The following is a 13449-nucleotide window of genomic DNA, read 5'->3' as shown; positions in this document are numbered from 1 at the left end:
TTAGTTGATGGGTGAGGTTTATTGAAATTTGAAGTTTTAATATATAGTAAATTACTTGGATGCTCTCTAGATCATGAAATTTAAAGCTTCCATATGGGTCTTTTTCATCATTTCATCATGGTTTTTTTGTTATTCTTATGAGGCACAAGAGACACTTTAATCTTTTAATAAATATAAAATATTAATAAAAAAATGTTATTGGCGCGTGCCTGGTATAAGCCAACGAGTGGATGTCACCCACGTACATACCCTTCATGCAGTTCATGTTATGGCATCCATCAATAAATCACAACCTTCAAATGTGACATTAGAAGCGCACTACCGTCCTATATATGGTGACGTGGCGCATGTGTGCACGAAAGCTTCAGTTGGGGTTCGATTGACTTTTTTCTTCTCCTCTCTCTTTTCACTCTCTTCTCCTTGTCAAAGTATAGGTGTGTCCTATCATTTATTTTGTATATCCAATTTAGTCCTCATTCTTTTTATTACTATATGTTTTTTTTATCTTATTTCGATTGATTTTTTTCCCTTCAATTTCATCCTTGTCATTTATTTTAATTTGATTTTCAAGTTAAATTTGATCCTCATTCTTTTTATTTTTTTAATGCTTTTTTATTGTATTTTTCCCAATTTAATCCCTTGGAATTTTTTTATTTGAGAATTTTTCTTCATTTTTCCCCCTTCTATAGAGTTAGTCTAGTCCTCATGGCTAGGGTAACGGGTTTTGAAGTTTAACATGGGTTGACTTTGGTGTTTTTGATGTCCTTTTATAGAATTTATTTATTTTAAATTTTTTCCTTTAAATTTTGATTTTTTTAATTTTTTCTCGTGCTTTTTTCACTTTTTTTTTATATGGGGTTATTCGATCACAGGTTGACTCAGATTTTTTTTCCATTGTTTTTTATTTTTAAATTATTATTTTTTGGTTTCATTGTTAAGCTTTTTTTATTGAGAATTTTGCTTCATTATTTTTTGCGTTTGCCTTCTATGCAGTTAATCTTGGTCTCAGTACCACAATCATGGGTTTTGAAGGTTAGCACGATTTGATTTTGATCTTTTTTTGTCCGTTTTTTAAAACTGATTTTTTTCCAATTTCATCCTTCAACATATTTTTTTTTTGGGAATTGATCTTCATGCTTTGTTTTTTTCACTTTCCTCTCTTTGGGTCTATCCTAATCTTGTGTCCATAGTTGTTGAGTTAGCGAATTAACCCAAGTTGACTCATATCTTTTTTTTAATTGTTTTTTTTAAATTATTTTTTTTCTAATTTCGCCCTTCAATTGTGAGTTGTTTGATAATTGGACTTCATAGTATTATTCAATTTGCTTTCATTGACGACTTTTTTTTACCTTTTATTAGCATGTATAATCGTTTGATTAGACAAAAAAAAATATCATAAGAAACAAAGTTACTAGACACAATTGAGTGCATAACCAGTATTGTGAGCTCAAGTATCTTAATCTTAATTATCTCTTGATTAAATACTGATTTATTTAATTAAATAAATATATAAACAATTCTATTCATGATTCGAAACTTTTTATATCAAAAGACATATTGGAAAAGCATGTATATTTTTTTATAAAAAAAATTATTCAACTCACAACACAACATGTATAACATAGCTAGTATTATGTAAAACACGTGGTAGGGTTCTAGAAAAGCACGGATTTGAAATATAGAGAAACTAGAAATGGTTAGTTTCATTACTGCAACATTATGGGCCCTTTATAAATTTTACCAGATATCAAGAGTAAGCCACTGATGTTCATTTACGGCGTAGAATTATCAGCGAGCAAAACGTTTTGGAGCCGAATTTCGCTTTCCTATCACCACAAGCAAAGGATAAAGTAATGGCTCGAAGATCTTTTGGTGCAATGAGAAGAAATTTCTTCTTGGGATCACCTAAAGGCGGGTGACCTTTATTGCCATGCATGGTCCTCGCTGCAACAAACCATATTCTTCAAGTGAGAAATAATTGCCATCAAAAAGCAAAGGAGACACTGCAACCTACCTGAGGACTTCGATTACTATCAAATTCAATACCCTTTTGTTGGAGGGGCAAGCAAAATCTCAGCCGACCTGCCGAATGTGAATCCTCCACAGAATAAAGAACAAGGAAGAAACTGGGGATAGAAAGCCATTGAAGCAAAACTAACTTAGTTGCTGCTTGCTGTCATCCTCGTACATGCAGAGGCCACTCTAATCACTGCATTTTTTCCAATTTTATAATCGGATGTCCGAGAAGAATACTATCCATTTGAGAGATTGATGTGGAATTCAATTACCAGTTTATGCATCTCCAACCTTAATCAAACACAACAAAATCTTCTGTTTATCAAGAGCAACTCAAAGTCCCTTGCAAGCACACAATTTGTTTCTGCTGTTCCAGGTAGACAGAATACCACTAAGACTTGATAAAAACACAAGACCATGTTTACGATCGAGAATCTGAAAGACAGGAACAACACTAGTAGCTGAGCAGGTCAAACCGTTGAAAATTAAAATTGATATACAACAAATCATCTATCATATATCAAGTTGTATACTGAACTTCTCAACCAAATATCAAGAAACAAAGTCCTATATAGTTTTGATGTGTTGATATCAAAAATAATTTTAAAAAATAAAAATAAAAATATTTTGATACATTTCAAAGTAAAAAGTACTTTGAAAAACAATCGTTATCACACTTTCAAACACCTCCTTAGTGTACTAGCCGTGTTTCTCTACTTTTTGGACTAAACTTGTGATGAGTAAGTATTTTTTGCTCGATATTTTCAATATTTTTCATGCTTTCTGAAAAAATTTAAATTCATAACTTGGTGATAACTCAAACGAACATAGATCTAGCAAATTATCAGATTCAATACATTTAGATTCAACCATATGTTGAGTCAAAAATAATGTGAGTCTGACAACTCGTCAAATCCAACATACTTGGGTTTGGCTACAAGCTAAGCCCAAGTGAATATGGGTTTGACGATCGAGTTGCCAGACTTGATACACTTGGGCGCTCAGTCGTGTCTAGGGATGACAATTTTACCAGAACCCGACGGATACCGACCCGAATGGATAGAAATTTTTTTTGTCTGTTCAAGTTCGGGTTAGGTTCGAGTAAACCTAAAATCAAAAAGTCAGGTTCAGGTAGGGTATGAATATTGTCATACCCTATCAGAACCCGACCTGAACTACATAACTAACCTTAAAGTTTGGGAAAATTACATTTCTACCAAGCATATAAAATAGAAAATTTAGGGTTTTTTTCACACTCTAACCTCTCCTCTTTACCTTCCATATTGCTCCTCCCTCTCACTCTCTTCTCCAACGACAACAACAGCCCCTCCAAAGATAGCAACAACAGGTCTAGCAACAAATCAAGTAGTGGCTGATCGTGCTTTTAACAATCTTGATTTCTTTGAAACCAAATTATTGTGCTAGATGTAGTGGCTCTAATAGAGCAAATCTATTATTGTCTTAATTTTCATTTACAAAGTTTATTAACGTCTCTGGTATGCTAATAATTTTATTATTATTATTATTTCCTTTTTTTTTAAAGTGACAGCCTTGTTTTGTCTACTTTTTTCATTTTCAAAAACTCTTAATTGATGCTAGTCAATTCCTAGAAAAATGAAAAACTAGGTCACTTTCAATTTCATGTTTTTGTCTTGTTCCGAGGTTTTTTTTTTTTTTTTTTTATGTGTAAGTCTGTGGAGTTGTGTGATCTGTTTAAATAGCAGTAGATATAGCAACAAATCTAGTACCGGCAAGATTTCTTATCTTCATTTTTATGGTTATCTACTATAATATTTTCGGGTTATGGATATTCGAGACCTGATCGGGTTAGGTTCGGATTTTCAAAATCTATACCCAATCACGTCAGGGTCGGGTATGGATAATGATTTTGATTTCAAGTTCGGGTATGGATAGTCACCGATCCGATCCACGTGTACCTATTACCATCCCTGACCATATGCTGAGTCCAAGACAATTAACATGCGTCTGACAAGTTGTCAGACCTAGTATATTTGAACTCAGCCATGTGTTGAGCTTCTAGGCACCCTAATATACTTGAGTTCAACAATGTACTGAACCCAACGCAACATGAATCTAGAAAGTTGTCAGACCCAACTGGAAAATTACTAGACTTGTCTCTCTTATGCTTGGTTAAATGCCAAACTCAATTGGTCTAGAGGTCATTAAAGAACTTGTCTTAAAACTATAAATATGAACCATTCATGTAAAAAATAATCATCTCCCTTGAATGAAATATCCATCCTCCTTGAATCGGTCCATATATATCTAGAAGCTGCTCTATGCATGGTGGTTCTTCGGCTAGCTATAAAAATGAAGTTCTTAATAAAACTGGAAACTCTCTCCATAAAGTCATAAGATCAAAGGTATGGGTAGCATCGAACAAAGACAGCATGTTCTTATCTTAGAATGGATGTCCATGAAACACAATTAAGTCTCTGTAATCCAGAATTGCATCAACTGATGGAAATACAGGTAGCTAAATGGAAAACTATACAAGTGAAAGAGCTTCATTTTCGGATTTTGGCAGCAAATTTTGGAGAAAGAATTTATCCCTAGACGATAAATTCCCTCAAATTGAGCTCGCTAAAAGAAACTATTAGCAGCCCGTTATTCAGTTCCATACTGAAGTAAAACCAGCTCAATTAATTATGGCTACAAATTATAGACAACAAACACAAAAAAATTATGTTGAAAATGAATCATATAAATTTGAATTTAAAATTTTATTATTGATTTTTTTTATTTAAGTAATCTATCTTTCTAAAATATATACAATTCTTTAAATAAACTCAAAAACTAACTTAAACAAACTAGAAACCTAAAAATATGGTAAATCAATAAAAGTTCTAAATAAATTTTAAAATATATAATTAATAAATTTAGTTTTCTAAACTAAATAAAAATAACTAACTTTTACAGAATATCCTCTTATGTACATGCATCCACTGCTCTTAATAAACCTTGCAACAAATACCGAGTCATTTAGTATTAGATTATTTACCTATGTTATGTGGCGAGTCAAATCAACTTTAAAAATATTAAGAAAATATCTAGATATTGCTAAAATATTTTCAAGAAGGAAAAAAATTAATTATGTAGGGACTGACACCATGTGACCCATTCAGCTTGGCAAGTCCAAATGCAACCTATATAACTAGAAAAAAAAATAATTTGACTAAAAAAATTCAAGAAAAAGTTTTTTTTAAAAAAAAACAAATATTGAGACAACAACTTATTAAATTGACCTAGTTTAACCCGAGTTAATATGTAAAATTAACGACCCGGGTTATGAGATCGTGAAACCTTATAGAAAGCAAAATTATAAAAACATATTGAAGCATAATTTGCAATCAACCCAATGTAGAATAATGAAGTTGAAAAAATCAATTAAAAAAAGAATAAAAATCCTGTCAAACCTGGATCATGAGATTATGATAACCCAACAGAAAGAAAATCAAAATAAATTGTAAATCTCAATTCTCAATCAATCCAATGTTGAAAGATGAAATTAAAAAATAAATATATTACAAAAAGATTAAAAAAAACCCGAGTTAACTTGTCATACCATTGAATCAGGTTATGAGACTGTGATAAACTCATAGAAAGTAAATCAAAATAAATTATGAAGTTTATTTTCCAATTAACCTAAATATTGAATGATAAAATAAAATAAAATCAATTACAAAATATGATAAAAAGACTCGAGCCAACCGGGTTAACTAGGAAAACCCACGATTCGGATAATGAGACTGAGATAATTTTATAAAAATAAAAATAAATTATAAAATTCAATTCCTAATAATTTTAATATTAAAGAATGAAATTGAAAAAATACTAAATTTTATTTTTAAAAAAATATTATTATTTTAATAAATAATCCTTTTGTGAAGAGGATAATAATGATATGATTTCTCCCCTACTCATTTAGTTTTTATTAATGTAATAAAACGGATGAAAAGCTACAGGTAGAATGCCGCTGTGTGTGCGGATTGTGTTGAAAATGATCGATCCCAATCAAGTTATGACATGTTTAGAAAGCCTACAGAAGTTCTGCAACTCGAAAAACATTTAATATGACATAATTTGCATGGTGGAAAAGCATAGATTAATTGCAATTAATTTATAGGTAGCACAAAGTCAAGAGATAACTCGTCGCTTAAGCTATATATGCACTCTGTGCAATTGACCTGTGTGAGGGTCCATTTGCAACACACTGATTTACTTCAAAGGCAGCAATTTCAATTGCATACATCTCTAACTTTGATATATTGCAAATTATTTTGTATATCAAATTTAAAATTAAACTTGAGAAATTAAGGAACGTTACGTTAACCATCATACCAACCATGAAAAGTAAAGGACTAGAACTCTTGAAGGTTAATTAATCTATAATTTATGATCTATATATCCTTATCTGAACAAGAAAGAAAATTTAATTTAACTCAGGATTGAAGCCAAAACACAAGCTAAGAGGCCGTTTGGTAATGAGGTTGCGTCTGCGTTTTGTTTAAAACGCAGATGCAACATGTTTGGTAAAGGAAAAAACACACTTTACTATTTATGGGTCCCACAGTGTTATTGCGTCTGAAACGCAGGGGAAAAAAAGCAAGCAATTGCTACTTCTTGCGCACTGTTCATGCTAATTAATTAGCATGAAACTGCATTGTACCGGTTCAAAGCTCAAAATGCATTGAACCAGGTCCGACCCAGTAAAATAAAAAATAAAAAATATTTTTTAATTGTGTTTTATTTGAAAAATTAGTGTTTAACATTATTCAATGACACTACATGAATTAGACATATATCGCTTGAAGATGTAGCATTTGCAGAATTTGATCGCAATTCCAATTTTGTTCCTGATTATATTTTACCTGATGTTATTGCACGCTTAAGAAACCAAAAAAACTATAGTCCTTGTCGGATGTATTTCATACGTGATGGAATTGTAAATAGTTTAATGAAACAATAAAAAATATTTTATATAAAGTATTATTTATTTCATGATGTAATAACAATAGTTAAATCTACAATATTTAAATTAAAAACAATCAATATTAATATATATTTTTTAAAATTATTTTATAACCTCAATTTCAAAAGCATTATTAACCAAACATATTAAACTACTTTTTATTCAATCTTAATTTCAACCACAGTTTTAACCGAACATACATAAATACTAAATCAACCTCAATCAAAAATACTTTTTATAAAATAACTTTTTTCAAATCACAATCATAACAAGCTCCACGGTACCAAACACACAAATTTCCTTTGGCTAATTAGATTTGTTAGGAAAAGACAAATACAGTCAGTCATACGTTCTTTTTTCTTCCTCTACCGTTCAAAATGTTCCACACGATTGTTTGGTGAAGAGATATTGACAAGCAACAAATCATGCCTTCAAAAACTTGTCAATTCTAAAGCCTAAATTTACTCTTCGTATGGTGAAATTAATCTATACTTAATTAAATTAAATTGACTGATAACGATACTTTTGGAACTATTAAGAATGTAGGTTTGCTATTGAGATGTAGGGTACTTTTTTAAAAGTGATTTTAGCTTGAAATTAAATATATAAATTTTTTATTATTATTTTAAATATCATCACATCAAAAACATTAAAAAAAATATTAATATAATATTTTTTTTATGCAAATAAACTTTTTAAACAAATCTAAACACAATTTTGACCATAAAATTAAATTAAACTGTCTTTAAGTGTTTATAATTAGTGCCTGTTTAAAGTAACATAGCTATTGGTGAATTATATACAAATATAGGATGCTAAGTTACTAGCTGGCCATTTGTAAATTCTAGATTTTTAGTTTCTTTATGTCAGTGGTACCCATTTCATGAAACAAATCATATTTATGTCAGTGGCGGCCATCATGTCAGTGGTACCCATTTCAGTTCTCGTACGGTGGAAAGATACCTACCAGCAATTCAACTTCTTTTCGTTGATGAAGAAAGGGCTGTATATATCCTGCCACCACCGGAATTAATGTCCGTTATCCGACTCCGAAACACACGTTGCCACTTAATCAATATGATGTTATTCCTTGCATTCACTCTACTGCTACTCTCCGATGCCGCTGCATCAAAATCAATAATCAAGTCCCTACCTGGCTTTGACGGTAATCTTCCATTTGTATTGGAAACAGGGTGAGTGTACTTACCTTTTCTCTTCTTGGTGCGAGGCTTTGTGAAGTTTATCTTTTTTTTATATCTTTTTTTTATAATGATTTTCTCTGTCCAGGTATATTGGCGTGGGAGAATTGGAAGCCGTGCAGCTATTCTACTACTTCATCGAGTCTGAGAGGAGCCCAAAAGATGACCCTCTTGTGCTTTGGCTCACTGGTGGCCCTGGATGCTCTGCCCTGTCTGGAATTATATATGAAATTGGTGTGTGCGTGTCTTCATCTTTCTAACCCCATAATTCATGTTTTCAGTAACTACAATCTTCTTATCGTGCACTTTTTAAAACAGAAATTTCTCTATTGCCTAATTCGTTTGGCAAAAATCCAAGAAATTTAAGGCTATTAAAAGTTTTACTAATGGTGGTTATGAATGAATAGGCCCGTTATCATTTGATTATGCAAAATCCAGCGGAGGAGGCAAACCTGTTTTCGCATTGAACCCATATTCATGGACAAAGGTCACAAATTTCTGCAACCTTGAATTATTTCTTTGCAACTAAATGTCACTGTTGAAATTATGTTTCATGTAATGGTGCAGATTGCCAACATAATATTTGTAGATGCACCTGTTGGTACCGGATTTTCCTATTCAACAACAGGGGAAGGCTACCATGTTAGTGATACAATATCAGCTGCAGAAACCTATGAGTTCTTAAGAAAGGTAGGGGAAAGTGTATTTTTAAATCGCAAGATATACAAGTTGTCTGTCAAGGAAAAGGAATGCCACAGAAGTGGGTATTTTTCTAATTAAAATTAGAGGTTTTTGGGTTTTTGCTTTAACATTGAATACAACTGGAGACTGATTTATGGATATGCATAGTTTTATAATGGAATCAGATTTGTTGAAAAATCTGCTAGCAAATGAGTTCGTTAAACAAAGAAATAGTGATAAGCATAAAAGTCATATTGACTAGTAATGTAAAACAACTGTTAAATTCAAAAGGTTGTTAGCAGCTCCATGAGTCATGCTAGTCAACAGAGGTAAATGCATAGTAGTAAACTAGCTAGTAATGTAAAACAATTTGGCTAACATTATGAGTTTGTGACACAGTGGCTTGTGGATCACCCCAAGTTTCTTACAAATCCACTCTATGTTGCTGGGGACTCCTTTTCAGGCATCGTTGCACCTATCATAGTCCAGGAGATTTCTGATGGTAGTATTTAATTACTTCTGCCCCAAACACAACTTATTTTTCTTGTAATATTCATAAGTGTTTGATTTGTTTTTGTTTTATTTCTTGCAGGAAATGAAGTGGGACGTCAGCCAACAATAAACCTCAAAGTACTCGATCAACTCATGGTTTTATTTTGTTTGTTTTACTTATTTATTTGCGTTGTAGTTGACAAGGCTGTAAAACATGTTGGAACTCAGGGATATGTGCTTGGAAACCCACTTACAGATCATGAGATTGACACCAATTCAATAGTTCCTTTTGCTCTCCTAAAAGCGCTTATATCAGATAAACTCTACGAGGTAACTTCCCTCTCCTAGCTCTGCTCTTTAACTTCCCAGCTAGCTAGCTCTCATATAAGCAAAACTATTCTCATGTTTTTTTCTAGTCCTTCATGAAAAATTGCAAGGGTGAGTACTTAAATCCAGATCAAAGCAACGCATCGTGTATGGAAGACATATTAGCTATCAAGGAGGTGACTGATCAGTTCATAAATCAGAACTCTGATAAACATTTTCTTGCATCATGCTTGAAGTTTATGAACATGAAAGTTGACTTCTCTTTTGAATTTATAGTGCATTGGAAAAGTATATACTGGACAAATTCTGGAACCTACATGCAAGGACGTATCCCCAAAACCAGTGGCATTGAAATGGGATCCAAGGTTTCTCATAGCCGATGACGCTGATATTCTGCTACCAAGCCCCCGTGTTCCTGGACCTTGGTGCCGGGTACATTGAACTAATTTCTCTTTTCTTTTTTCTCTCTTACCTTGGTTATTAACCAGCTTATTGGCATGTAGAATTACAATCATGTATACATCTATGGGTGGGCTAATGATGAAACTGTTCGAGATGCTCTTCATATTCGCAAGGTATGCTTGCCCTATCAAGTATATTACCTTCCAGATTCAAAATAACTCTGCTCATGGCGGAAAAATAATAAAACTATCATGACCAGGGAACCATAAAGGATTGGAGAAGATGCAATAAGACCCTGGCCTATTCGTACAATGTCGAAAGTACTGTTGATTACCATCGGAACTTGACCAAGAAACCATATCGATCTCTCATTTACAGGTAATGTTTATAATTATATGAACACATTATAAATTCTGATGAATTTTCCCATTTAGTGCAATCTTAACCATTGTTTTAACATGTGTAGTGGCGATCATGACATGACTATCCCATACATTGGCACGCATGAATGGATAGAATCTCTGAATTTGACGATTAAGTATGACTGGGAACCATGGTTTGTTGATGGTCAAGTTGCAGGGTCAGTATCCATCATTTAATTTACACCCTTTGATTTTATTTTTCAAAATCCAAACCAATGGGAATTTATCATAAAATTAAAAAAATAAAATAGAATTTAGTTACAAATATTCTGAAAAATAATATATTTTTTAGTTTGGGTTTCTTTTATTTTATTTTTTAGATAATGATATTATTAATTAATTTACATATTTTTAACATGTGTCACGTCCATTTGAAAAGGTAGAGATTATAATTTTTTTTTTTTAAAAAAAAAAGTAGAATGACAAAATCCAAAAAATAAAGGTACACAATGCTGGGTCATCTTTAGATACACAATGCTGTATCCAAAAAATAAAGGAACTGGCATTAACTAATCCCTTTTTGCTTGTTGGGTCATCTTTAGATACACAATGCTGTATGCAGACAATGTGCAAGATTACATAACATACGACCTGACATTTGCAACTGTGAAGGTAAGAACAGACATTAGCTTATCTAACTGTTTAATCTAAAAATATAAATATGCAATTATGGTATCTTGAAAGCCTGATATTGGTGGTGGTGGTGGTGGTGGTGGTGTAGGGAGGGGGTCACACAGCGTCAGAATACAGGCCAGAGCAGTGCTTTGCCATGATGGATAGGTGGTTTGATTACTACCCTCTATAAAAAAAACCAATACCAAAACGTTCTCATGAACTAATTAATTAAATATTGTAAGCCCAAATCCATGTTTCGTGTTTCAGCAACGGGATCTTTAATATGATCTAGCTTCTACTGCACATCAGAAAACTCAGGATTAACGACCCTTCTAGCTCCTACCATTTTTTTATTATTATTTTCTCATTTCAACGAGACCACTTTCAAAACACCTTACTTATTTTTCATCAAATGATCTTGCCGCCATCCACGAATCCGAATTGAAAACCGGGTGGGTCAACGGATCGCCCTTGTATCTCTCCCTCAATCGTCTATTATATGTCTCCTAGAAATAAAAACTAAAATCATCAAATTCAATTCAAGAAAATAATAACTTACAAAAGAAAATGGTTGTCGACATACCACAAAGTATTGAGCATGGGTGTCGATGAACTGTTGCCTCCCTTTTTGGTGGTCTTCACTCCGCACGTGCATCTCCACAAAAAGTTTCATTGGGCTCGGCTCATGTCCGAGAGTCGTAGCCTGTAAGAAAAAAAATAATGCAAGTTAAATATATTTATAAATAAGAACAAATTGATTAAAGATAGATGTGATTAAAATTAATCTTACCTTCCATTTCGCATGCGAAACAAAAGGAACGAAGCCGTCAGTGTTCATTGTATCCGAGCCGTGAATTTGCTTGCTCCGGTTCCCTGCACCTAACTTCGAGCATACTGTGAAATGCTTGGATGTCATATGCTAAAAATATATTCCACTCATGTATCCTCCAAGATGTATGGCGGCCAGAAATCCTTCCAAACCGCCACGGCATTCCAGCGTGACAGAGCGTTTTCTCCGACATATTTTTTATCTTTTTTTTGTGCCTCATACCAAAAATGACTTAAACTATATGATATAAACGTATTCTATATGAGTTAATGACGAATGAAATTTTAATATTTAAAATAAAAAATAATTATCATATTATTTTCGTTGTTACCTAGCAGCGTGATTCTCCCAAACCCTCCTCGCAACATTGTAATTTTCTCTATCCCATTCAAATTTACCCTTGCATTAACAATTCATGAAAAATAAATCAATAATCTAAATAAAGTAAATGAATTTACATAAAAAAAATTGGTAAAATTTTAAGTTAACACTAACTTGAAATCTTGAAAACCATGCATCGACATGAGGTTTCCAATCAGAATGTTTGAGGATTTTGCTTTTTCTATTGAGGATTTTGCTTCATTGTTTTTTGTGTTTGCCTTTTATGCGGTTAGTCCTAGTCTCATGACCACGATTATGTATTTTGAAGATTAACACGAGTTGACTTTGATCTCTCTTTTTATTTTATTTTCTGATTTCATCCTTCAACATATATTTTTTTTTGGCATTATTCGTTGTGCTTTTTTTTCACTTTCCTCTCGATGGGTCTATCTTAATTCCATGTCCATGGTTGCAGGGATAATGAGTTAACGCAGGTTTTTTTTTCTTGTTTTCGCTTCCCCTTTACAAGTCTTGGTGAAATGAGTGTTTTACATAAATTGCTAATTATAATCATTCTTCAAAGTTCTTGCCCAATAATTAAAGTATCAATTGAAAGTATAAAGTAACATAGCTATTGGTGAATTATACAAATATAGGATGCTAAGTTACTAGCTGGCGACCATTTGTAAATTAAATAATTTTTATATTTTGGATCTAAATTCTAGATTTTTAGTTTCTTTATAAATTTTCGTTGTATGTTTTTTGGTAATTTTTTAGTAATATTGGCAAGTAATTTCATTTGTAAATTAAATATTTTTTATATTTTGGATCTAAATTCTAGATTTTTAGTTTCTTTATAAATTTTCGTTGTATGTTTTCTGGTAATTTTTTTAGTAATATTGGCAAGTAATTTCATTTGTATAGTTTATATAACTTTAGATCTTAGATATAGAAACCACAAATTATAGTAGCTTTAAATTCTTTACCACATCTTCAATTTTGAGACGCATCATGTCAGTGGTACCCATTTCAGTTCTCGTACGGTGGAAAGATACCTACCAGCAATTCAACTTCTTTTCGTTTTCGTAGATGAAGAAAGGGCAGTATCCGGCCACCACCCATTTCAGACCCAGTTTTGTCGTCGTTCTTAAT

General features: G+C 32.3%; 1 protein-coding gene across 2 annotated transcripts in view; it reads left to right on the top strand.

Annotated features, from left to right (window-relative positions):
* The window catches only part of LOC112325867 (serine carboxypeptidase-like 18), a 28541-nt gene extending 17091 nt beyond the window's left edge, over nt 1-11450 (top strand). The window contains exons 2-15 of one of the 2 annotated variants that reach the window (XM_052449977.1): nt 8297-8442; nt 8616-8695; nt 8776-8898; nt 9289-9391; nt 9482-9519; nt 9610-9711; nt 9798-9884; nt 9985-10140; nt 10212-10283; nt 10370-10488; nt 10577-10690; nt 11075-11144; nt 11254-11360; nt 11398-11450. In XM_052449977.1, coding sequence (XP_052305937.1) covers nt 8297-8442; nt 8616-8695; nt 8776-8898; nt 9289-9391; nt 9482-9519; nt 9610-9711; nt 9798-9884; nt 9985-10140; nt 10212-10283; nt 10370-10488; nt 10577-10690; nt 11075-11144; nt 11254-11337 — 1294 coding nt within the window. In that variant the 3' untranslated portion in view covers nt 11338-11360; nt 11398-11450. Of the gene's footprint in view, nt 1-7896; nt 8203-8296; nt 8443-8615; nt 8696-8775; nt 8899-9288; nt 9392-9481; nt 9520-9609; nt 9712-9797; nt 9885-9984; nt 10141-10211; nt 10284-10369; nt 10489-10576; nt 10691-11074; nt 11145-11253 lie in introns of those variants that run through there. The other variant, XM_024602872.2, reaches the window with a different exon arrangement.
* Nucleotides 11451-13449: the final 1999 nt, after the last annotated feature.

This window comes from Populus trichocarpa, chromosome 1 (genome assembly GCF_000002775.5).
Source record: "Populus trichocarpa isolate Nisqually-1 chromosome 1, P.trichocarpa_v4.1, whole genome shotgun sequence".
Classification (NCBI taxonomy): domain Eukaryota; kingdom Viridiplantae; phylum Streptophyta; class Magnoliopsida; order Malpighiales; family Salicaceae; genus Populus; species Populus trichocarpa.
This window is presented reverse-complemented; position numbering and strand designations above follow the sequence as displayed.